Source organism: Euphorbia lathyris, chromosome 4, assembly GCF_963576675.1.
Source record: "Euphorbia lathyris chromosome 4, ddEupLath1.1, whole genome shotgun sequence".
NCBI classification, from domain to species: Eukaryota; Viridiplantae; Streptophyta; class Magnoliopsida; order Malpighiales; family Euphorbiaceae; genus Euphorbia; species Euphorbia lathyris.
The window spans coordinates 29061893-29087650 of record NC_088913.1 but is presented as its reverse complement, the minus strand read 5'-3'; the positions used below and the strand labels follow the sequence as shown (position 1 = coordinate 29087650).

The following is a 25758-nucleotide window of genomic DNA, read 5'->3' as shown; positions in this document are numbered from 1 at the left end:
TAATTTCAAACTTGTACAACCTTCGATGGACACTGCTCTCTTGCCTTTTACATCAATATATGCTCCATTGCCGATTCTGACTTTAGATGTTGCAGTTTTGTCAAGCTCCTGGAAGAGCTCTCGATCATAAGTCATGTGATTTGTACAACCACTATCTATGAGCCAGCTTTTTGTTGAGTTGTTGGTAGCCAAATATGATACTGCAAATAATTGCTCATCTTCTATTTGATTTTCAGCAGCTCTAGCCTCATTTTGTTGCTTGCATATCCTTTCAACATGGCCTAGGTTACCACACCTTTGACACTTTGCATCTGGATTCCACCAACATTTCTCTTGTGGATGGTTGGTTTTTTTGCAGTGAGGGCAAGCTGCAAAAACTTGAGTGTTCTTTCTTCCCTGCATGTTATTATTGTACTGCTGCTTCTTTTTATTTCTGATATGATCTTTGGCTTGGAAATCACCTTCTGCAGCTTCTTCTTTCCTCATAAGTCTCCTTTGTTCTTGTGCCTGCAATGCATGTAGTAATTCTGCCAAGGTAATTCTTGACAAATCTTTAGAGTTTTCCAGGGATGCGATTATAGGTTCAAATATTTCATGGATTGTAACTAGAATTTTTTGAACAATTCTAGAATCTGGAAATTCAGTTCCAAGAAGTCTTACTTTATTAGCAATTTCTAGAAGTCTGTGAAAGTAATCTTTGATAGTTTCTGATTCCTTCATTCTTTGCACTTCAAAATCTCGAATCAAATTGAGCGCCTGCATGCCTTTGATCCTTTTGTTCCCTTCATATTCTTGCTTTAGAAAATCCCATATCTGCTTGCCTGATTTTAGTGTCATAATTCTGGTGAAGATGGTAGATGACACAGCTGCAAATAAACTTGCTTTCGCTTTTGATTTTCTCTGTCTTTTTTCTTTGTGGCTTTTGATCTGTGTAAGAGTTGGATTATGTGGGAGAGGTTGAACTTCATATTCTGTCTCAACCGCTTCCCATAGATCACTCCCATCAAGATATGCTTCCATTCGAACAGCCCACATTTGATAGTTTGTTCCATCAAATGTTGGAGGAGCAATTGCAGAGAAGGATTCTGAATTCATTTGATTGATCAGCCTTACAGGTCCCTCAAGATGTAGCTCTGATACCAATTTGAAAGTTTTTAAGCAAAGAGATAATAAAATATTTTATGAATTGCAGAAGTTTGTATTTTATTGAATAACGGAGACCTTATTTATACAGGAATAGTTCATAAAAATTAGCAGAAAAATCAGGAGCAGATATAACCTAATCTGCTGCAGATATATCAAAAACAGAAAAATTCAAATATAATCGTAACTACTACTTTATCTCCTAAAAATAAGGGATTTCTTCTGCAATCAGTTGCTAGACTCTGAGTCACCTTTTCAACACTTATTGATTCAACTTTTTATTTATTTTATAATAAATCTGTTATTATAATTAATCTTTCTAAACTCACGTTTTATAACAGACTTAATGTGATGTATTGATCATATGTTAAAATGACATGTATCATGAAACAAAAAAAAAATATATCTAAAAAGTATACGTAATATGAAACAGATGGAGTAAAAAATGTTAATTTTGGAAGAAAAATATATGTACCGTGATTCCCTTCCAATTTCGGATATAAGAAAAATTACTCAAAATTCACCTACCCTCACTTACTATCTCGTTCAATTACACCTCAAAATAAACAATATTATCTCATTACACTTATTCTGGCTTACTTTAAAATACCATCATCCAAACAATCTACTGGGGTGGTTCTACATGGTCCGGATGAACTGTCATTTCAACCTCAGTTGTCTCCTCCCCTAAAAACGTTTCGCCGGATTCGTATCACGCCAAAGATCTTATTTGGGGTTATGTTTTACAATTGGACAAGTTTGAGAGGTTATGTTTTACAACTGGACAAGTTTGAGGGGTAAGTTGTTACAATTGAAAGCTCGGAGGGCAGTTGCAACATTTGGGCAAGTTCAGGGGTTATTTGTGTATTAGACCAATAATGTACGATTTTCCAGAGTGCAATTTTAGTTTTATAATTGCTGTCTAAGTTCAATTTTTCTGTTTCCAAGGTATGCAAGTATTCTGTCCGAAATTGCAAACAAATCAACATTCATCTGTAACTTTTTATCGGTATTACTTAAAAATGACAAAACTTCAGAAAACCAATTAAAATGAAATTGCACCATCCAAAAACTTTAAGAATATAATTGAGCTTGGATCCAAATACAGTAGGTGTATTTTCTTGATGTTAATCTTAAATGACGAGACAAATTAAAACAAATGTAGAATTAAATATATATATTAAAATGAAGTACAATGGAGTAGAACTCAATGGTAACATATATCTGAAAAGAATAAAAAGAACTAAGCAAATTGATCATTTGACACACCCTTATCTAAAACAAGAAACGAAGCCATAATATAATTAGGCACACACACAAAACAAGAAGTTGAAATATATGAGAAAGGGTATTCTCAAGGACTAGATGGAGAAGGTGGAGGAGAAAAGAAAGGGATAGATGGAATTGTTGGGATAGAAGGCATGCTTGGCATCGGAAATGGAGGGAGAGCGAACTTTGGGAGAGTAGGCATGCTTGGAAGAGGAGGCAGAGCAGTGGGCTTTGGCAGAGATGGTATTGTTGGCAATGTGGGCTGTGCAAGTGTTGGAATAGTGGGCAATGGTGGCATTGCTGCTGGTTTAGACATAGATGGTAATGTTGGTAATGTTGGCAATGTGGGCTGTGGAAGTGTTGGAATAGTGGGCAGCGGTGGCATTGCTGCTGGTTTAGGCAGATTTGGCATTTGTAAAAGATTGCGAGCAGCTAATCCGACATCCATGCTTGAGAATGACATTGCGATGAAAAGAGACAAGATGATGAAATAGCTTGATTTAACCATCTCAAATATATGTTTAGTTGTTTGTGCTTTGTGAGGTATTATAAGGAAATAAATGAAGAAAATGTGGATTGGGATGAGATAAAATGAAGGCTATCCTATTGGTTTATATAGAGTTGGGAAAGATAGTATAGGTGAGAAAAGCTAAATCAGGAGATAAGTTAGCTAACCTAGCTAGCTTCATATCTATCTTCCATTGAAAAATATAACTTCTATATATTTGACTTTTGTTTTTGTAGTTGTTGGTTAACCAATTCTAGAATATCTGTCAACCTGTTCATCTTTCTTAGTTCAAGGTTACAAAACTCCTACAATATTCAATTTAACAAGTAACCTTAATTATCAATTGGACAAAAATAAAGTTGGTCATGGTTGTGTTATTCCGAGATACGTTTGGTCAAATTCGTACTGTAAAATGTAGTTTTTTTTCCGTCATATAAAACTTTAAGTTAGCAAGAGGCTATTTTGGCACAAAGTATAACACAACAATCACAGTAACATATCATCTGAGTTGTAAAACAAGTGACTACTTATACATCAAACGGAGGCTATTGCCCTCTTACAGAGAAAGGAACTAACAAGAATAATTAGCCACCACTGATGGGAGGTATTATTGCCAATTCATCTTTTTCTTTAACCATCGCCGTCTCGGTTGTGTACTCTTCATTTAGAGCAAGAACTATGCAGCTGCGTATCTCATCCAGGCCTGGGAACTTAGCAACAAGTTTATTCAAACAGTCCTTGGTAGTGGTACCAGATGACACTGCTAATGGCATCTCAGACAACCCGGTTACTTCTCGAGCTCTAGCAAAGAATAAGACCTTTATTTTAACAGATGAATCATTTTCATCAAACGGTTTTCCATTGGATCTTTCAGTCATCATCTCCATAGCATATATATTCGAATAAATAACCGGCTTAATGCAAGTTATAAATGTATCTGCACCAAAGAATAATATAGCTTCAGTTTTGGAAAGTTAGAAGCAAAATAAATGGCATTACTTCAATTTTCAAATTGTTAAAAGCACAACACAAGGAAAATACTGAAAAGAGAAGTACATGAACAATTCAGTGACACCATATTACATGGAATTGGATCCAGAAACATGTAATGATGACATTATTATACAGGATTGACACGAAAATCATTTATAAACGGCAAGGGCTTTCTTTCTCCTTAAGAATTTAAGTCTATGACATTTTTGTTCCATTTTTTTATAGTTGAAGGGCCATGGGTGTAATTAACCCAATGCATTTTCCCTCTGGAAAATCTTCCGTCATCTAAATCTTCCTTGGCATTGACTTCTCAATCACCTACTCTATGGCTTTAATCGATATCGATACGTTTTCTACAGATCGAAAGTCGATTGAACTACTAAGCATATCATGGCATCTACCAGTATATATTAGCTACCTGTCCAGAATTCTTTATTATGATATCTGAATCAGATAGTAGTAATTAGTACGGATCAACAACTCATATTTGTGTTTTATGTTTGCATTGGCATTTCAATCTGAATCCAAAATTGACTTCCAACAAGTGCAGCAGATAAGAATGGATCAGAATTGACATGAAGAAGAAAAAAATACACATGGAGAAGCAGTCAATTCGTCAGCAATTTAGACAAAAACCAAAAGGCTAAAACAGAATCCCTCAAATATCAGCAAGTTCATCCAATCATATAAAAAGAATAAATAAATGAATAAAACCAGAGGCCGGAATCACTAGGAGTTAAGAATAGAACAATCAAAAGGAATTATACTATGCTTAGACTAGACTTTGTCGTTGCTCAAGGATCTATAACTAAATAAGCCATGAAAATTATAGATTTACGAGAGATTCATACCATCTGAAAGGAAAACTCCAACTGCGATGCTGTTCTAGGTTACCAATTGCAGTGGTGTGTGACTGGATTAGTCACCGGAATGTCGACCAAGAGTATAAATCGGCCCGGAGAAAGAGGTACAATAAATACCCTGTTTTGACTTTTGAGGGTTAAATGAGGGAGGGGAAGGAGAAAGGGAATAAGGAGGAGAATCAGAGTGGACCGGCTAAAACTGGTTGAAACAAAACCTGTCAACGACGGCGTTTCATTAATTAACTTCTTTTTTTTTTTTTTTTTGAAGTAAAATATCATTAATGAGCCGAAAGTCGGCAAAAGTTTAACATAGAAATATGAAACCCACTAGGGATAATATCAAAGTAACACTGACTAGCAAATTGAGAGGTCGCTCTAGCAAAACCATGAGCTAAACCGTTTGCTTGTCTTCTAATATTAATTAACTTCTTTTACAATTGTGAAAATTCATCGAATTTTGTGAGTAAATGACAATTATAGCTCTCGACTTCATACTTATTCTTTATTATGGCTTTATAACTTAAAACCCCGGCATAAAAAATAATGAATTTTGGCCTTGTTTGTTAAAGAGCGTTTTGGGATAAAAATAGGGGTTTTGACCAACTTTAGAGGTTTGACCACTGAAACTGCTAATTGGAGTGTTTGGTGGAGAGAGGTTTGGGAGAGAGTTTTGGGATGAAAACGCTAATTAAGAAAAAGCTCTTAAAATGAGCTTTTTCAATTAGCGTTTTGCAATATTAGAATTAATGGATTTCTTTAACCCTAATAGATAGACTCCCTCTTAGTAGTTCAATCGACTTTCGATCAGCTAATTTTTACCAAACAGGTCTACACAAACAGCTAATCAAATCAGCTAGTCAAACCAGCTAATGTAATCAGCTAACAGCTAATTCCCAAACAGAGCTTTTATCGTTTATTAACAAAAACGTATTATTTTACCATTCATCAAGTTAAAACAACTCATGGAATAACTATTTTATTTGAAGAAAAGGCTCTGGCAAATGGCCGTGTTGAAAATAGAGGACTAAATTAATCGAATAAAAGTTTTATTAGGACAAACTTATTAACTTTTAACACAAATTTAATACATAACTCACTTTTACTTAGCTCGCCAACAAACGGTGTTATTGCTAATTGATGAAACACAATTTATGATCTCCTATTTATAGTGTTATTATATCGGTGTTCAAATCAATAATCACCACAAATTGTTTTCAGTATCACTATTAATATGTCTATTAAGGCTTTGTTCTTTATAGCTGAAAAAAAAAACTGAACTGAACTGAATTGAATTGAACTAAACTGAACTGAATACTACTGAATATGGAACTGAATTGAACTGAACTGAATTTAACTGAATGCTACTGAACTTAACTGAATGCTACCGAACTTAACCGAACTTAACAATAATGATGATATTAGACTTTAAAATAATTTTAATGATAATATTGGACATTAATAAACTTATAATAATAATAATGGTTCTAATAAATTTAATAATATCAATAATAAATAAATATATTATTAAAAATAAAACTAAATTGAATATTAAATAAAAGCTCGGGTTGATAAAATCTTGGCTCGATAAAAATGAGTCTAATTTAAATTAAAAATACAAATTACATACAAACACAAATTTACATATAATTTAAAACCTATGAAATTAAATACAAATTTTCATATGAATATAAACTCTTAACTTTTTATTCTAATTAAGGGTTAAAGTGCAAAAATAACGTTTTGGTCAGGAGTAATTTTACCCCTAACGTCTAAAATTGTGCAATTTTATCCCTAACATTGATAAATTCGGTAAATTTTAGAAACAATTCATAATATGGATGCAATTCCTAATTTTTAAATATGGATGCATACTTTAGTTTTAATTTTTTATCAAACGATATATATTTTAATAAACTATCATTTCTTGACTTTTATCTAATTTATAGATATTGATAAAGTATAAATAATAATAATAATATATAATAATAATAATAAATAATGATAAATTAAAGATAAATAATAATTATTATTATTATATAATAAATAATGATAAATTACTGAATGCTGAAACTGGATGCTGAAACTGAATGCTGAACTGAACTGAACTGAATTGAATTGAATTGAATTGAACTGAACTGAACTGAATTGAACTGAACTGAACTGAATTGTTACTGAAATTAAGTGATAAAGAACAGGACCTAACTTTGGTGCCAAATCATTCAGAAAGCATACTATTTTTTTTACTTGATTTCCTATCATCATCTTCCACGTACACATTCAGCTATCATCTCTCAATCTGACTCATACTCTTTCATTTAATAACAATGTTAATGGGTGGAACAATATTAACCAGAGCAAAATAATCTCTTTTAAATTCTAGAAAATTCATAGTCGGTGGTGTTCTTCAATATGGTCGCCCCTCCTCTAGTCTTCTTTCTCTTCTCTTCTTTCGCGATCAAATTCTCATAATATACTTCAAACTTTCTTCTATTATATATCTAGTTTATACTTTTTTTTCGGATTTAATAAGAGCGGAAACGATTTATTTTGTTAGTAGATCAATAGATCTATGTGGTTGCAACAAAAGAAATGACTCAGATCCGACTCTTCGGATGGTCTAAATGATGCAAATTGGATTGCAGTTGCTTTTCTATAGATTTGGATTTCCAAAAAATATATGTTTTATTGTATTTTGTGTTTTTTATATGGTTTTGTTTTTTGCTCCTTATAATCATTTTCGTCCCATCATGGATCTTGTGAGATCCTATTACTTACCATTTTTTATTATACTTATTCTTATTTCATCTAACGAAGATATAAGTATTTTTATAAATAAAAAAAAATCAAAACAACTCATTATAAGGTTAAATAGAAAAAATGTAACACTTAAAAATTGTTTAAAACGATATTTATAATAAAGCTATCATTTTTTTATATGCAAAATCATATTTTTGAAAAAAAAAAACTCTAAACAATTATTTCCTCTCTTCTAACTAAACAGCTCAATAATAACTTCATATAACTTCATACAGTAATTAAAAAGTTCCAGAATTACAATATCATTTTTATTAATTCTATAAGGGATTGTTAGCTTTATTGGAATTGTCATCTCAGTCAAAATTAAAAAAAAAAAAAAAAAAAGCTTTTACGTTGGTAACATTGGGAGCTATTATTTTTTATTCGTAAAAATCATCATTTTTGAAGATTTTTCTCTCTTCTAATTATTCAACTTATAAATGACTTTAAAATCAAAAAGTTCAAAAATTAAAATTACTTAGAATATCAGTGTTAACTTTATTGAAATTGTGATCTTAGTCAATCTTAAAAAAAGTTTTTATATTAGTAACTAGCAAAATTTAGTATATGTCCAATATTAAAAGTTTAGAAAGCATAAAAAGTAAGGACATAATTCGAATTTACCCGAATTGTGCGACTTAATTTTCATTAATGTGAGTAGGATTCCTACCTTTGCTTCTCGATATAATTTTAAAATGACTTATTACATTTACCGTCCTTAGAACTTGATCCAAAAGACAGTTGACTTTCTGAATTTATACATTATCTCGTTAACTTCTCTGAACTTGCTTAAAGTTAAAGTTCTCGTGGCAAAATAGAAGAGCATTTGGACATATCGAAAGTTTAGAGAGCCAATATATCACTATAAGAAAACTCAAGAACCAATATGTTACTTTGAACAAATTTAAATAGTAAATAGGTTATTTTAAACAAGTTCACAAGGCTAATAAAACAATATATAAATTTACGGAGTCAATCAATTTTTAGATTTAGTTCAAGGGATATATTAAACCTTTTAAAGTACTTCTTAACATGTAAAATATATTTAAGCATTATAATCTGATCTATTTTGATTGACTAATAGTGTATACCGATTTAAATTTCATGTAATATCAACCGTTTATTAAATGGGTTGATGTCGGACTAAGCTCCTCAATGAACAAAATGTTGAAAGGATGTGTTTGTTTGATGTCTAGATATTGTTTAGATTCGGAGTCCAATTGAAAAACGAAAACTAGACAGACAGAATCTATACTAGAGAAAAAGTCTCCAGGTGGATTAAAATTTAAAATATATGTTACAGAAATTTCTTACAATAAGTAAATGGATTCAAATTTTAATAACTTTATTTGTTAATAGAATCTCACGAACTATGTTATATATGTTTTAAGTCCAACCCTCATTTTTAAAGTTATGTGTTAGAGATAATAATAATAATAATAATAATAATCATAAAAACCTATGCTTGATTCTTAGTTTAAGTTTATTTTTATTTTGTGACATAATTTCTTAAGATACAAAAATTATTAGGGAAAATTACACAGAAATTCATGTTTTAGAAACTATTTACAACTATGTCAAGTCATAATTTTAGATTATGTCAAACTAATAAAATCCGTAAGGATTAGAATTTATAAATTAGAAGTCTAAAATATATTTTCTAGGCTTTATGATTTATGAATTGGAGTCTAAATTTTTTAAATTATGATTTAAAATCATAATATATAGAAAATAATGACATATTAAGAATTAAATTTGTTGATATGACTTAATTGTAATTTTATACTTAATTATGATATTCATGTATTTGACCCAAATTATCAGGGGTTGTAACATCTTTTTTGTAGAAGCCATAAGTACGACCTTTTCACTGGGCTTAACGAAAAAACAGCCCATTCCAAATTTAGGACGGATCTATAAATTGTCCCAAAAACTTAATGGGAAAAGCTTCTTTTTTTTTTCCTTCATTTCCTATTTTTCTCTCTAATGTCTCTTTTCACCACTAATTGATCTCTTCCAATAATCTCTCGTTTTCACAAAAAATTCTATTATGGTTCCGATTTATTAGACCTTACCAATAGAAATATAATACATGTATACTTTCTTTCTTTACATCAACCATATCTTAATGAGGTAATATGACCCGGATGTGATTCGAACCCATGACCTCCCAAGGCATAGGTAAGCTCTCAACCACTAGACTAAAAGCTTCACCACACCGTAGAAGTTCTCCTTATTTCATAACTGATTCATTATTGTGTTGTGTCTGCATGATGAGGTATGGATCTTCTTATTCTTAACGTTTATGCTTAACATTTACTTCTATACCCCTTATTTTTATTTGGACCAATTTTTTGTAATTAATTTCTTTTTTCTGCTTAAATTATGTAAAATGTAGAGAATCGGGTAGAATAGGTAAATTACCAAAATTCTGATTTAAATTTATAATTATGAAAATTTAGTTAATTCATAATTAATTAAATTATTTTCTGATTCATTACATTAATTAATCAGTAATTATTTAATTAATCGTGTAAGATTAGTCTTGGATTTAGTTTGAAATGCATAAGAGGTTTGTAATCTTTCAATTTCTAAGTTTGTAATCTTTCAGTTAATCTCATTTCGTACATTTAATTGCGAACTTTTAAGGTTTTCGTCCTTTTAGCTTTTCCACAATCTCATTTAGAAGTCAAATCGCTCTTTTGGGATTTTCATTACAAAATCTATGCACCAATCCAAAAATAACAAAACGTAAATAAATCGGAATCAGCTTATTCACCAAGTTCATTTTTAAAGCTGAAAAAATAAATAGTTTGATTTAACATAAATAAATAAATTATACACAATGAAATACAATCCTAAATTTAAGGTATACATGAATTCTGTAAGTAAATTTATCGGAAATTACTGACAAACCTAAATTCATCTATAAGTTTTATCCGTATTATTTGAAAAATGACAAAACGTCAGAAAAACTATTAAAATAAAATTGCACCAACCAAAATGATGAAACAAATCACGAATCTTTTATATATATATAATAAACAAATGATCCTTTAACACACCCTTATCTAAAAAAAGAAACGAAGCCATAATAGAATTAGGCACACATACAAACAGGAAACAAGAAGCTGAAAAAAATGAAAAGCAAATTCAAGGGGCAGATCATGGGGAAGGTGGGGGAGAAAAGAACGGGAAAGAAGGAATTGTAGTCGGGATCGTGGGGATAGAAGGCATGTTTGGCATCGGAAATGGAGGGAGAGTGAACTTTGGAAGAGCAGGCATGCTTGGAAGAGGAGGTAGAGTAGTCGGCTTAGGCAGTGATGGTAATGTTGGCAACGCGGGCTGTGGAAGTGTGGGAAAACTAGGCAGTGGTGGCATTGCTGCTGGTTTAGGCAGATTTGGCAATGGCGGCATTTGTAAAAGGTTACGAGCAGCTAATCCGAGATCCGTGATTGAGAATGACATAGCAATGAAAAGAGACAAGATTACAAAATAGTTTGATTTAGCCATCTCCGATGTATGCTTAATTAGAGGGCTCAGGAGATTGTTGTTTATGATTTGGATGAGATAAAATGAAGGGTTTGTAATTGTTTATATAGATGTGAGAAAAACTAAATCAGATCTTAGTTACCTAATATCTATCTTCCCTTGAAAAATATCACTTATATATTAATTTGACTTTTGTTATTGCTGTTGGTTAACTAATTGCAGAAAATATGTTATAGTAATGTACTCAACATGTTCATCTTTCTTTGGTCAAGGCTGCAAAAGTATAACACTTAATTTAACAAGAAAACCCTTGGTTATTGATTGAAGAAAAAACAAGTTGCTCAAATATATGAATTCGTTCTTTTTTGTTTTTCAATGGCAAAAAGAAAATCAATTCATTAATAATTTTATAAATAATAAATGTGGATCAGTATATAAGAAATCAAAATAGTCACAGAATTGCTAGTTCAGATTGGGAAGTGAATTAGTTCCTGTAACATATTGTTTCGGTTGAGAAGTCCGAAAATGATTAACTCAAAGAAAAGTGTTTATGGGACCATTACAAAGTGGGTTGACAACTATCGTGGATACATTCCATTTTATGTCGGTTATGAGCGGAAGAAGGTTATGCATAACATCCCACTTAGGAGAATAGAAAAGTCTGAGATTGGTCCACTCAAATAATATAGGGCTTTGAAGAGCATTCATGGAATTGCTAAGGAGTGGTTTGACATGTTTCGCTAAGATGAATATATACCAAGGAGGATGAGCATGGGAGAAAGTTACAATTTGAGATTGAGGAAAAGTGGAAGAGTAGTAAGACGAATATATACAAGGAGGAGGTTGGGGAAAAGTGGAAGAAGAGTGCTAAGATGAATATATACCAAGGAGGATGAGCATGGGAGAAAGTTACAATTTGAGATTGGGGATGAAGTTCTTGTATATTCAAGCATTGAGAATTTTTCAAGCACACTGAGTATCAAGCTTCGAACTCAACAAAACAATCCATTCGGGATTGTGAATCGGGAAGCTTGTGGAGTGGTCCTCTCGACTGCATTGCAAACAACAACACTTTTGTTATGAAAGGTTTGTGTTCGCTCTAGACTAATGAGCTTCCATACTCAACAAATTAGGGTCAAGTTCTTGTCAAGGGAGAGTGTGTGAAGAGGGCATCAAGTTAATCAAAAAAATCGATAAAAACGGATAATAGGGAGAATTCGAGTCAATGGAGCTCAAAGCGAAACAATGGATGAACATTTTAGGATAAAAGTTTCAGTAGTCAATTTCTGTTAAGGTGTGGGCATGTCTCATCTCGGATTAAGATGAAATAATCCGTTTCAGCTTAGGCATGGGCAGGTGGTTTTCTAGCTCTACACATTCCTTCCCTTTGGTTAAATTTATTGTTTAGTTTCCCCTTTTTCATTTACTTTATGTTTTTAACTATTTTAACCCTCTTTTATTATTTTGTATTGTTACCTTTAGTTGTGTTTTATGTAATTTTACACTTTAGGTTAGAGCTGCTATGAATTTCTCTTTGAATGATGTAGCAACCTTCTATCATCATCAAATCAATTTCAAGTTTCTCTCTCGGAGAATTAGGGTTTATATCTAAAATGGAAATTTCGCTATTCATTTAAGTTTTGGGTAATGATATATACAGCCCTTAGGGTTGTATATTAGCATTTAATAGGTAGTATATTTATGTGTATTTCTAATATTTGTATATATTATTGTATTGAACTTTTGAATAAATTAAATACAATTGTATATTTCCAATATTTACATTAATAGGTTTTATTGTATTTAAAATTTCAATGTAATAATAAATGTAAATAATACACTAATAAATATAAATATACTATCATATTAAATGCTAATATACAGCCCTAAGGGCTGTATATATCATTACCCGTAAGTTTTAGCTTGTGAAATTATGGATTTTGAACTCCGTTTATAATTTTTTATTAACTTAAGGTCAAAACCTTCCGCTATTTTCTCTCTCTCAACCTATCATCTTCTGCCTCTACATCACACAGTAACTAATTGTCTTGTAGTATTCTTCATGATAAGAACACTTCTGTATAGCAATTATATACCCAATCAGAACTAGGATGGACAATCTTAAGATTATAATTGTGCGTCAAATTTTGTTCATTAACTTATAACAATGAAGTATTTAGATAACCAAACGAATATACATCATGAATATACATCATGAACGGCTTAAGTTCTTACTAAGATTGGTCATAACAGCATACACAATCCAACAACTATTTGAATGAATGGAATATTGATGAAGAAGTTATCAGCTTTTCTAAGTTTAATTTCTTACCTACAAAAACCATTTCCATATCTATATATACATCAAGACGCCTCTTCGTTTCCCCAATATTCAAAATCCATATACCTTTTTATCTTTCTCTCCGATCCAAACCTCAATGGCTTACTCAAAACTTTTAGTTTTATCCCTTTTCGTGGCTTTGTCATTTTCAGGCATGGATGTTGGTGTGTTAGGTGCTCGGAATCTTCTTCAAATGCCACCTCTGCCTCCCATTCCAAACTTACCATTGCCAACTGGTATTCCAACACTTCCTCAACCCACAATGCCAACATTACCATCTCTGCCGAAGCCAGCTGCTCTGCCTACTCTCCCCAAACTAACTTTGCCTCCAATGCCTTCAATGCCAACACTTCCAACTACAATTCCTTCAATCCCATTCTTTTCTCCACCTTCTACCCCTTGAAGACTCTCTTATCTCTTAACCATTTTATCTTGCCTTCAGAATCATTTATTTTTCTACCTATATTCATATGTTCTACTGCTCTATAGTGTTTTTGTGCTTTTTTTTGTCTGAAATATTTGGTTTTATTCAATAAATATGTAATCATATATTCGTGTGAACGAATTTTATACCAATGAGAAGTTGACATGGTATCATTATTCGGATTTACTTATAAACTTATTATTGACAATTCCCATTATGAGTGTATGACATCACATGTAATGCTTTCAATTTTATTTTATTTTCAATTAGAAGCCAGCAGAAATATGGTTTCGCAAAATATCATTTGAAGTAATCAAAACTAATAATAATAAGTTCCTAAAACCACAATCTATTTAATCAACAAAAACGTTAAACAAAAAAAAAAAATAGGAATTGAGGGTTAGTTTCCTCTATAAATATATCGGTGGATGGAATCGCCGGCGACTTTGTCCAATCTTAGCCAGATCATAAATTTTGATCAGTTGATGCAGTCCTTTTCTTGAATCAAGACCAGAAACTGGAACTGCCAGTGCATCAAAGCGGAATAGAAGTATGTCTACAATGATTGTCTCGTAGGTACAAGCATACCATACACCAAAAGACAGGCTAACTCAGCTTCACTCCTAGAGAAACTTGAGAGGGCTGCCAAGAGAAAGAAGGAGACTTTGATCAAAACTAGGCCGTCTGCCAAGAGGAAGAAGGAGACTTTGATCAAAAACTAAGCCGTCTGCCAAGAGGAAGAAGGGGAGTTTGATGAAAATTAAGACTCCGGATCGGAATTCATCAGAATTCATCAAGTCAAGATGAATGAGGACAGAATTGCAAATGACTATTGAAGATGATGGGAGACATGAATTTCCTCTTAACATGTATACAATTCTGATTCCCTGTCATTAAAAAAATCATGTGCATTAGTTTTAATCATATTGCAACCAAGATAAATAAACAAACAGCTCGTAAAATTGATGTAAATTATTAACAAATCATCAAATGTTAAAAAGCCAAAAGATAATTTAGAGTTATAATCTTGAGAACAAGTTTGTATACCTTTGCACTGAGATTTCTGGACAGGTTTTTGGTAAGAATCTGCCAGATATTTTATCCCAATCCTGAAATCCTCGTTGATAAACTTAGGCTTATATTAGCAAGTCCCAGAAGGAAGATGATCACGATCTTTAACTCTTAAAGAACTCTAATTTGTATTCAAATTAGAGTTGTTTATCATCATTTAACCTGCACCAATTTTAAAATCAAATCATCAAATGTTAAGAAGCCAATAGATGATTTAGAGTTATAATCCTGAGAACAAGTTTGTATACGTTTAGAGTGATATTCTTGTCCTCTTTCAGTTTTATTCGCCGGTAACATTGTGCAATAGCAGGTTGAGTAACATGACTTTGATCCCTGACTGTGTGTAGATGCTCCAAAGAAAAAACATGTAGTACTCATATCTTGACACTGATTTTTTTTCAGTATCTTCATCGAAACAAAATGCATCTTCTTATCCAACTTAATGTGAATCTGAGAATGGTCGATCTCTCTTTTAACTATACTAGGATGAAACCCCTGCTCCACTTCGGGCATTTTCAAAATACAATTGATGTGAACTGCATAGCAAATATAAAATCTTTAATTAAATACTGTAAGTCGTATGTTGCAGATTAATTAGTATATTTGATCAGAGATAACATACATGCAATCCAAAACCACATAGACAAATCAACCCAAACTAAACCTAGATCTAAGCCATACAAATAGACTGAACAATTTGATAAAAACAACTGAAAAAGAAGTAAAAAATTTCATGGCAAAAGAAAGATTAAAATTCACCAAAAAGAAGAAAAGGCACAATTGCGACTTACTTTCATAAAGGGTTAAAATATTATCCACTGCTTTGAAACCCAATAGTTGATCGGCAACGGGTTCCTGTTCCTGGTGTTCATATATTTCAGAGTATAGATAAGTCACCGACTGTTTTCAATTGGATTGAAATTAATTCAAAAGTAAATTCAAAACTGGGTTTTAACAATATAGATAGATAGATCTCTTTTCACCTTCTCCATTCGATTGATTTTTTCATCTCTTTTCCCTTCTCCATTTGATTGATTCATTCATCTATCTTCCACTTTTAAATTCGATTTTTCCCTTCCTGCTACAAAACGAATGTTCAGATCTATGCGCCACATAAAAAAATAGAGTAAAGAGATTAAAATTTCAAACTAAAACAGGAGAAAGAACAAACCTTGATGTTCAGATCTGTAGAACAACAGCAAAGAAATGCTGAAAAATGAAAAACGAGAACGAAAAGGCAGATCGTTGATGAAGAGAGGAAATATAAGACAGAAAAGAGGAGGCGGTACAATGAACAAATAGAACAACAGAAATCTTAAATACTACTTATTGACACAGATAGGTCAAAAGAAGGTAAAAGCCCATTACAAAATATAAATAGCCCATTAAGGACCTGTCACCCTTAAAATGGCCCAATAGTTTAAAGAACGTGGCTATTCTCGTAGCAAGGAAAAGCACGTAATTGAACATGACAGTATTTTCGGTAGCAATTTCGCGTTTTGTGTGAACATCGTGTTATCTCATATACATGTTCTATATAGTCATATATGAGACAAATGTTAATGTTATTTATGTCATATCAGTCGAATTGTTTCTGTAAATCATGTTTTCGTGTCTGAAATTATCACTCCTAGCTAGTATTTCTCGAGAAACACTCAATGATAACTAAAGTTGTAATCAAGTTGAGTCGAACTGAACTTTGAGAAAGGTGGAGATGATAAGGCATGGTCTGAACTTCATCTTGGCCAGGAGGAAGGAGATAGCCATTCGTGCTCATTTCAACCAGAATCGGCTGCAATGCTTTTGCATTCCAATGGGTAGTATCAGCAATAGTTGCTGAATACTTGGAGTGCACATTAAGTAGTGTACAATCAAAGTTCCGATTCTGGGAACCAAATTGCTCTATGGACTGGTTCTGATTTTGAAGAAAAGAGTGGATATCAGAGACCTTGTTGTCAATAGTATTAAGGGATTTCTTGTTTAAGTCCAGGCAGCGGAGCGTTTCACTGAGTGACTTAGTAGGGGAGTCATCAGAAATAAGATCTACCAGATTTTTTTATTTCCGCAAGATATAAAGTAATCTTATTAAACTCAGGAGAGATAAGTGAGAAGGCTTCTTTGGCTTTGGTAGAGTCATAAAAGATATGTTTGATTGACGCTTTAATGGATGCCAAATGTTGGTTAATGCCCATTTGAATAGCTGAAAGCCTATCAGTATGGTTGTGGATGCCCTGCTGGGAAACAAGAACATCTACTATATGAAGTAAGCTTTTTATGTTAGTAAGCTCATTTAGTAACAATTGTGTCAACCATTGAATGGGAAGATAGAAATGAAGGCATTGAAGGCATGTAAAGATTTCGGAGGGCATCAGCCGGAAGAGAAGTGGATATAGAAACAATGTGATCCTTGAGCTGCTAATTTAGTTTGGCTCCAGTTCTGATCGGAGTATTAGAAGCTTGGGCAAGCCCAATGAGGTCTTCAGCATACATGTTTTCTATTCACTGAACATAAGCATAAAGAAACTTCAATCCATCCAAGTATGAAGTCTCATAAGTACTGATGTTTTTATCAGTATGGAGAGGCTGTGTCCCCAGAAGTGCTAAGAATATCCTTCTGAAGATAAGTGATATGCCCAAAGATTTAGGGTTTGTCAGTGGTGGTAGCATCTCTGGGTGATTTGGGTTTTTCAGATATGAAAATGGTTTGCTCTTTAAGAGGAGACACGTGCTTGGGAATAGTTGAAGGTTAAGCAACCTTTGACCCAGAGGCTTGCTCAGACGAAGCAGAGGCCAGTACATATTTGCCAAAAGGTTTGATCTCGTTGATCAGAGGTCATATTTTCATTTGTAGGATCGGTTTGGATTTGTGGAGTTTGGTTTTAGGAGGCTAGTTGTTAATTTTCAGAAGCTGGAGTGTTGGATGGTTATATTATCCTTACTTTATGTCTTATTCTAAAAAGAATTCATGTGAGGTTTACATAGGCATTCAGTATATGGTACGTAGCTCTTAGAGCATCTCTTCCAAGTTAAGTCTGGTTATGCCTCTTATTAGGGTTGCACAAAACTAATCAGAAAATCGAAAAACTGATCTTCGAAGTCGAAATTGAACGGAAAAATAGATTAGCTAAAACTGATGGTTAACCAAAAGTGAAAAACAAATCAATTATGTATTGATACACATAAAACTCGTATAAATATATGTATAACTTTAATTTTCAATATATCATTATAAATATTTATATTTAAATTTTAAGTTAAAAGTATTTAAATAACATAAAATTTATTTGTTTAGATGATTTTGTTTATTGAATTTGAATTTAAATATTTTTATTTAGTATTTAAATAATTATAGATTTAAAGTGATTTTTTCTATGAAAAATCACTAATGGTTAACCGACTGAAATATAAGTTAACTGATCGAAATAATATGTTAATCAAAATATGGTTAACCGAATTAAATGGACAGATTATTTTTAATAGACTGGTCAATCGATCATGTGTACCCATACTTTTGATATTGGTTGTCTTTAATGGATAATGGAGGGAGACCCAAATACTTAACTAATGGGCATTTTCCATTGTTGGGCTTATATAATATTGGCTACACCGATTTCATGGATAGTAGACGGAACCAGTATTAGTCATCTCCTACTGTAAAAAAATTCCTTCTAATCTCCATTGTCTATTTAGGATTAGTTGATTCTCAATGTTTAATATATCGATTTCTTTCAGAAGAGAAATAAAATCAACAGACTGCAAAATGGGAGCGGAAGCTGGACATCTGACCCTGACAAACTTTGTCAGATTGCGCAGGACTATTTCTCTAACCTGTTCGACGGCGGATCGGGGGATTTTACTCCTGTCACTGACCTGATTACAACCAAAGTATCTAGGGAGGATAATGAACAACTGCTAAGGGATTTCACGATTGAGGAATTCAAATCTGCCATGTTTGAGATGCACCCTGACAAAGCCCCTGGGCCTGACGGGTTTAATCCGGGGTTTTTTCAAAGATTTTGGACACTACTTGGAGCTGATATCTTTCAGGCAAGTTGCAGCTGGCTTCATTCTGGTATGTTTCCTCCCGGCTTAAATGATACTATTATTGCGTTGATCCTAAAATGTGAACAACCTTGCTCTATGAAGGACCTTCGGCCTATTGCCTTGTGTAATGTAATCTATAAAATAATCTCAAAAGTGCTTGCTAATCGCCTCAAGAAGATTCTTCCTCGGCTTATCTCTGAAAACCAATCTGCTTTTATCAAAGGAAGATCAATTCATGATAATATTCTTATTGCTTTTGAGGTTATTCATAGTATGAAAAGGAACATGCATAGGAAAAATGGGGACGCTACCCTTAAGATTGATATTAACAAGGCCTATGATAGAGTGAATTGGGATTACCTTGCTGCCATGCTCCTTAAATTGGGTTTGACCCTGGGTGGATTAAATACATCATGCTTTGTGTCAGAACAGTGAAATACTCAGTAAAAGTTAATGATAGATTGATGGGACCTATTTCTCCGAAACGGGGGCTTAGACAGGGCGACCCGTTATCTCCATATCTCTTTCTGTTGTGTGTGGAAGGTTTATCAGCTCTGATTTCACACTCGGAGAGGTTTGGAAAATTGCATGGGGTTCGTGTGTGTAGAAGGGCCCCCCAATCTCTCACTTATTATTTGCTGATGATGCATTCATGTTCTTTCGAGAAAATCTCGAGGAAAGTAGGGAGATGAAGAGTATCTTATCCGTGTATGGAGTGGCTTCGGGCCAGGCAGTCAATTTTGCTAAATCCGGCATTATGTGCAGTAGTAATGTGGATCCTCTTCTTATTGAGGGAGTCTCCAGCATTCTGGGTGTTAGTCAACCCCTTGATACTGGCCGTTACCTGGGCTTACCATCATTGGTTGGAAAGAAAAACAGGGCCATATTTGCTTAGCTGATGGACAGACTGTCGAAAAAGATACAGAGCTGGTCAAATAAGCCTCTATCTAAGGCGGGTCGAGCAACATTGATACGTGCTGTGGGACAGGCCATACCCATTTACTATATGAGTGTCTTTTTGCTTCCTATCTCCACGACTAAGGAGCTCCAACGGATGTTAAACTCCTTCTGGTGGGGAAACAAGAAGGATGGCTCTCGTGGAATTAACTGGATGGTTTGGGATAAGTTGTGCACTACAAAGGATGAGGGAGGATTGGGATTCGGGGATTTCACTGCTTTTAATTTAGCTTTATTGGGAAAACAAGGGTGGCGACTTCAGTCATCTCCAGATTCTCTTGTCAGTCAAGTTTTCAAAGCCAAATATTACCCAAATGGGGAGTTTATCGAAGCCCGGTTAGGACATTATCCTAGCTTCATTTGGCGGAGTATTTGGAGCTCTCAATTATTACTTAATAAAGGAAGTAGATGGAAGATAGGAAATGGCCAATCGATCAATGTGCGGAATGATAAGTGGTTGAGAAATGATTACAGTCAGAAGATCACCTCCCCTAGGGTGGATGGTCTGGAAGATTTAAGGGTTAGTGACTTATTCATTCTGAATTCACATGACTAGGATATCGAGTTGCTTGAGGAACTCTTTACTGAGTCAGACATTACGGATATCTATCGTACTGTTGTCATAGTGGAGGGGCGTCAGGATGAATTAATTTGGGATGGTTCAAAGTGTTGAAACACCTTTCCACATGATTTTGATTTGACAAAATTATTTAAGTAAATGATAAAAAATATTCTAACACATTAAATTTTAAATGCTTTGATTTATTTACACTAATGTGTTTGTTCAATGTTGAGTTTATTGATTTATAAGACATTAAGATAAAAATCCTAAAGGCCCATAAGTGTAAGTCAAGCCCAAGTCAACAGATCAAGACCTCACGATCCAAGAAGATAAAACGCAGTCGTATCAAGTGAAACGACGACTCAACATGAAGAAGGATCGAGAAGCCATCTAACAAAAGCTTCAAGAGGAAGCTGCTGAGTTAAGCGACAATGCAGTCAGGTCAACGGCAGAACAGAACCAACTTATAGACAAAGTATTTCTACTTTAGGTAAAGTTCAGAAGGCGCAGGAAGCTGTCTAGAAGATGTTGCCATAAATGTCGAAACATTCTGTTTCTCTGATGAAAAGCTGCTGAGCACTGCCGTAGACAGAAGATGCAAGAATCTCATTGGCCAACGACACTGAGCACGTCCTGAGTGACAACGATAGGAAGCCGTTAGCCTCCAACGGTTATTTTGAAATTCGAAATTACCGATGCTTGAAGTGTCACTATACAAAGGCCTCTCAATTGCTTCATTCGATGCAGATCTTCAATTAGTCGAAACGCTGACCAAATTCATACTTGAAGTTCTGTGAGAAAAGCAAAGCAAAATCTTACACCAATTTCCAATCATTGTGTAAAAGTCTAGAGTAATTTCATTCATCTAAAGTGTCTCAGCAATTGTTGTTTAGGGCAAACACTTTATCATTTCTAGAAGAATAGAAAGGAGAAGCTGAGTACTCGATTATAGTACTCAGCGGTAGTTATAGGAGTGAGTAGAGGTATAGAGGAAGGTACTCTAGTATACTCAGCTTCTATTGTAAAAGGTTTTGTGCTCTACCTTTAAAGAGCTCAGTAGAGAATTCAAAAAGCTCGGAACGCGTTTCGGGGACTCGACATAGGCGGAGAGGCCGAACCAGGATATGTCTGCTGAGTAACATATTTCTAACCCTTAAACTCCTTTATATATTGCTTGCTATAAAACTGACTAAGTAACGAACTCACGCTGAGTTGAGTGCACTAAGAAGCTGAGTTCAGGAATAGACTCAAAGTGCTATCTCCTGACTTAAAGAAAGAAACAGTCTTAGTCACCAGTTGACTAAGCTTGTGTCTTAAAACTACTTAGCGCCACTGTATAAACCTTTTCTTGAGAAAAGAAGTCAGCCTTAACGGACAAAATTTTAATTAGTTCCTATCCCCCCCTTAGAACTAACCTTGTCACGTTATACGGGACCAACAAGTGGTATCAGAGCTTAAAAGCTCACTAAGCAAGATATAACTATCTTGAGCTGATCCCCACAATGGCTGAGAACAGCACTCGTTTCCTCCCAGGAAATCAGACAACTCAGATTTTACCTGAGGGACTGTCCATTACTCGGCCTCCTCTGTTCTTCGGGTCTAACTATACCTTTTGGAAGAACAGAATGAAAAATTTCATTCAAACAACAAATATGAGTGCATGGCTTTCTATAGTCCAAGGCCCATTTGTTCCTGTTGAAACTATTGACGGCCAAACGGTTGTTAAAGCTGAGACTAAGTGGACAGAAGATGATCTCAAGAAGCTACAAAATCATGCTTCGGCTATAAACATTCTTCACTGTGCGTTAGATGCTGCAGAGTACAACAAGATTTCAGGTTGTGAGTCAGCGCAGGAGATTTGGAAGAAACTGGAGGTCACCTACGAAGGAACCAACAAAGTTAAGGAGTCCAAGGTGAACCAGCACATGAGGTTGTACGAGCTGTTTGAAATGAATGATGATGAAGGAATCTCTAACATGAACTCAAGATTCACAAACATAATCAATGAGCTCAAGAGACTTGGCAAGATCTTTACTGAGGAAGAGCAAGTCAAGAAGATACTGAGGAGTCTTCCTAAAAGCTAGTAAGCCAAGAAAACTACTGTTGAGGAAGCTCAAGACTTAACCACCTACAAGTATGATGAACTCATTGGCTCGCTGCTGACCCATGAGATCTCAATGAAGAACTTTGAGGTGAAGGAGAAGTCTGAAGACAATAAGCAAAAGTCTCTTGTCATGAAAGCTGACTCCACAGATGGGAGCTCAACAAACAATGAAGAAATGGCAATGTTCACTAGAAAGATGAAAAGGCTATTCAGAAAGAATGATAAATATTCCAAGAAGTTTGACAAGTACAAAGCCGAGTCCAGCGACAGCAAGTACAAGAAGGACAGCTCAAAGCCCATAACATGCTTTGAATGTCATCAAACTGGCTATATCAAATCAAGCTATCCTACCTTGAGGAAGGAAAAGAAGAACGACAAGAAGGCAATGGTGGAAACCTTGAGTGATAGTGATGAGTCATCATCATCAGAAGCTGATGCCACTGAGTCAGCAAAGATCTGCTTCATGGCGGATGAGCTTGCTGAGCCGTGTATTTCTGAGCACGCTGACCCCTCTATTGCATCTGACGATGAGGTACACTCAACTGAGGTAATATCACTACCCTTGCTCAGAAATGAAATGATTAATGCCCTGAGTGACCTCTACACACTTGTCAAAAAGTGTAACAAGAAGGTTAGAGCACTCAGCAGGCGATGTGACGAGATTGAAGAGGTCAAACTGAGTGACCTTCGATATCTTCTCCAAGACAACTCAACTTTGCATAGCAACGTAGAAATTATGCATAAGGTTGTCTCTGAGGTCCAATCAGATTCTAAGAAACTGAAAAAGGACGTCACATCTATTCAGAACCAACTCAAAGTTCCAAATAAAAGAAATATTCCTCTAAACACTCAGTACCGAAATACTAGTCAGCAGAGATGGAATCCTCAGCGGAATATCCAGTGTGACTTCTGTGGGAAGAAAGGACACACCACAAAGGTGTGCTAGCATGCTCAGCACTGGGGTGCTGACCAGTCAGTGAGATATCCTAAACGGAAGGTCAGCTGTGACTTCTGTGGGAAAAATGGACACACTGTCCAAGTGTGTCGTCATAAGATTAAATATGATGCTTTACCTACTGAGCCTAACAAACAAGGACCCAAAAAGACTTGGGTACCTAAAGATAACTAGCTATATTGCAGGTAAGCCTGAGGTGTGTTGAGAAGTCAAAGATGTGGTACATTGACAGTGCATGCTCGAGGCATGTGACTGGTGATGAAACTCAATTCATCACATTTGTGCGTAAACGAGGTGGAAGCATAAGTTTCAGAGACAACAAAAAGGGTAAGATAGTAGGGTCAGGTACCGTTGGTGGTAATCCTACTATTGAGTCAGTCTCCCTAGTCAGCGGACTCAAATATAACTTACTCAGCGTAGCTCAGCTACGTGATAATAGGAGAAAAGTTATATTAGATGACACTAGATGTAAAATATTCGAGGGTAAAACAAATGAGTTGATTTTAACTGCCCCTCGTATTGATAATGTCTTTATGCTGAATTTAGAAAAGAAATTTTCAAAAACTGTATGCTTAGTGTCAAAGGAAGAAAATTCCTAGCTATAGCACAGGAGACTTAGTCATGTAAGCATGGACCTCCTGGCCAAATTAGCAAGAAAGCAATTAGTTGAGGGACAGCCAGAACTTAAGTTCGAAAAAGATCAATTATGCAACGCTTGTCAAGCTGGAAAACAAACCAAACAATCTTTTCATAGTAAAAACATCGTCTCAACTAAGCGTCCATTAGAGTTGTTACACTTGGATCTCTTCGGACCAGTCTAGCCGCTGAGCTTAGGTGGTAGGAGATTTTCCTTGGTCATTGTAGATGACTTTTCTCGGTACACTTGGATCATCTTGCTGAGTAGCAAGGATGAAACCTTTGAGACATTTTCAACTTTAGTAAGAAAACTTGAAAATGGTAAAGACCTAAAGTTAGCTCACATTCGAAGTGATAATGGTGGAGAATTCAAAAACCAACAGTTTGTTGAATTCTGTGAAGCCAACGGTATTGACCATAATTTTTCTGCTCCTAGAACGCCTCAATAGAATGGGGTTGTTGAAAGGAAAAACAGAACATTGGTTGAAATAGCCAGGACAATGCTGAGTGAGCATAGGCTTCCAAAGTACTTTTGGGGAGAAGCTGTCAACACAGCTTGTTACATACTTAATAGGGCTCTAGTCAGACCCATATTAAAGAAGACTCCCTACGAACTTTGGAAAGGACGAAAGCCCAACATTGGATACTTTCGTGCCTTCGGCTGTAAATGTTTCATTCTAAATACTAAAGACAGCCTTGCTAAGTTTGATTCAAAAGCTGATGAAGCTATCTTTTTATGCTACTCAACAAACAGCAAAGCATATAGAGTTTTCAATAAACGAACTCAGGTCTTAGAAGAGTCAGTACATGTTGAGTTCGATGAAACTAACCCTGCAGGAAAAGACAAGCAGCTGACTATACTCAGCACCCGCTGACCAAGAAACAGCCGCTGAGTCACTACCTTAAGGGCTGACGAAAGGTAAAAGCGAAACTCAAATAGTTTTCACTGACCAATCTATACCTGCAGAGATTGTTGAAACACAACCAGCTCAAGACAACACTCTACCAAAAGAGATCAGAATACCAAGAGGTCACTTAGAGAGTGCCATTCTTGATGCTGCTGAAAACACCCTGATGATAAGAAATCAACTCAGGAGATACCTCAGCAATGTAGCATTCGTCTCAGTTCAGGAACCAAAGAACTTCGCTGAAGCTGAGCACGATGAGTTCTGGATGAGTGCAATGCAAGAAGAACTTGATCAATTCAGAAGAAATGAAGTATGGGACTTAGTGCCAAATCCAAGAAGCCAGAAGACCATAGGAACAAGATGGGTCTTCTGCAACAAGCTGGATGAACAAGGGAACGTGGTCAGGAACAAAGCAAGACTTGTAGCTCAAGGCTACAGTCAGCAAGAAGGTATTGACTACGGTGAGACCTTCGCCCCAGTGGCAAGGCTAGAGGCTATAAGAATTTTATGTGCATATGCAAGTTATATGAATTTTAAATTATTCCAAATGGGTGTTAAGAGTGCATTCCTTAATGGAGTTATAAACGAGGAAGTGTATGTTAATCAGCCTCCAGGGTTTGAGGATCCCAAGTTCCCAAACCACGTTTATAAACTCAAAAAGGGTCTGTATGGTGTCAAGCAAGCACCACGTG

The 25758-nt window shown here is 34.7% G+C and overlaps 1 protein-coding gene across 2 annotated transcripts; it reads right to left on the bottom strand.

Moving 5' to 3' along the window:
* Nucleotides 1–14114: 14114 nt before the first annotated feature.
* On the bottom strand, nucleotides 14115–16189 carry LOC136226435 (uncharacterized). Of its 2 annotated transcripts, none has more exons than XM_066014915.1 (6): nucleotides 16072–16189; nucleotides 15884–15978; nucleotides 15692–15761; nucleotides 15149–15436; nucleotides 14877–15062; nucleotides 14115–14716 (listed from the first exon to the last, which is right to left on the bottom strand). In XM_066014915.1, exons 2-5 carry the CDS (start codon nucleotides 15938–15940, stop codon nucleotides 15058–15060), a joined length of 420 nt encoding a protein of 139 aa, XP_065870987.1. In that variant the 5' UTR covers nucleotides 15941–15978; nucleotides 16072–16189; the 3' UTR covers nucleotides 14115–14716; nucleotides 14877–15057. The 2 variants fall into 2 exon arrangements, with proteins under 2 accessions (XP_065870987.1, XP_065870988.1); XM_066014916.1 differs by having other exon boundaries at nucleotides 15884–15981; nucleotides 16072–16183.
* Between the last annotated feature and the right edge of the window lie 9569 nt (nucleotides 16190–25758).

Bases quoted from the DNA above. Each gene is read 5' to 3' on its own strand.
- LOC136226435 (XM_066014915.1), bottom strand. From the start codon at position 15,940: ATGAATCAATCAAATGGAGAAGGGAAAAGAGATGAAAAAATCAATCGA. The intron at 15,762-15,883 runs GTGAAAAGAGAT...TATGAACACCAG, and splicing joins AAATCAATCGAATGGAGAAG to GAACAGGAACCCGTTGCCGA. The intron at 15,437-15,691 runs GTAAGTCGCAAT...TTTGCTATGCAG, and splicing joins TATTTTAACCCTTTATGAAA to TTCACATCAATTGTATTTTG.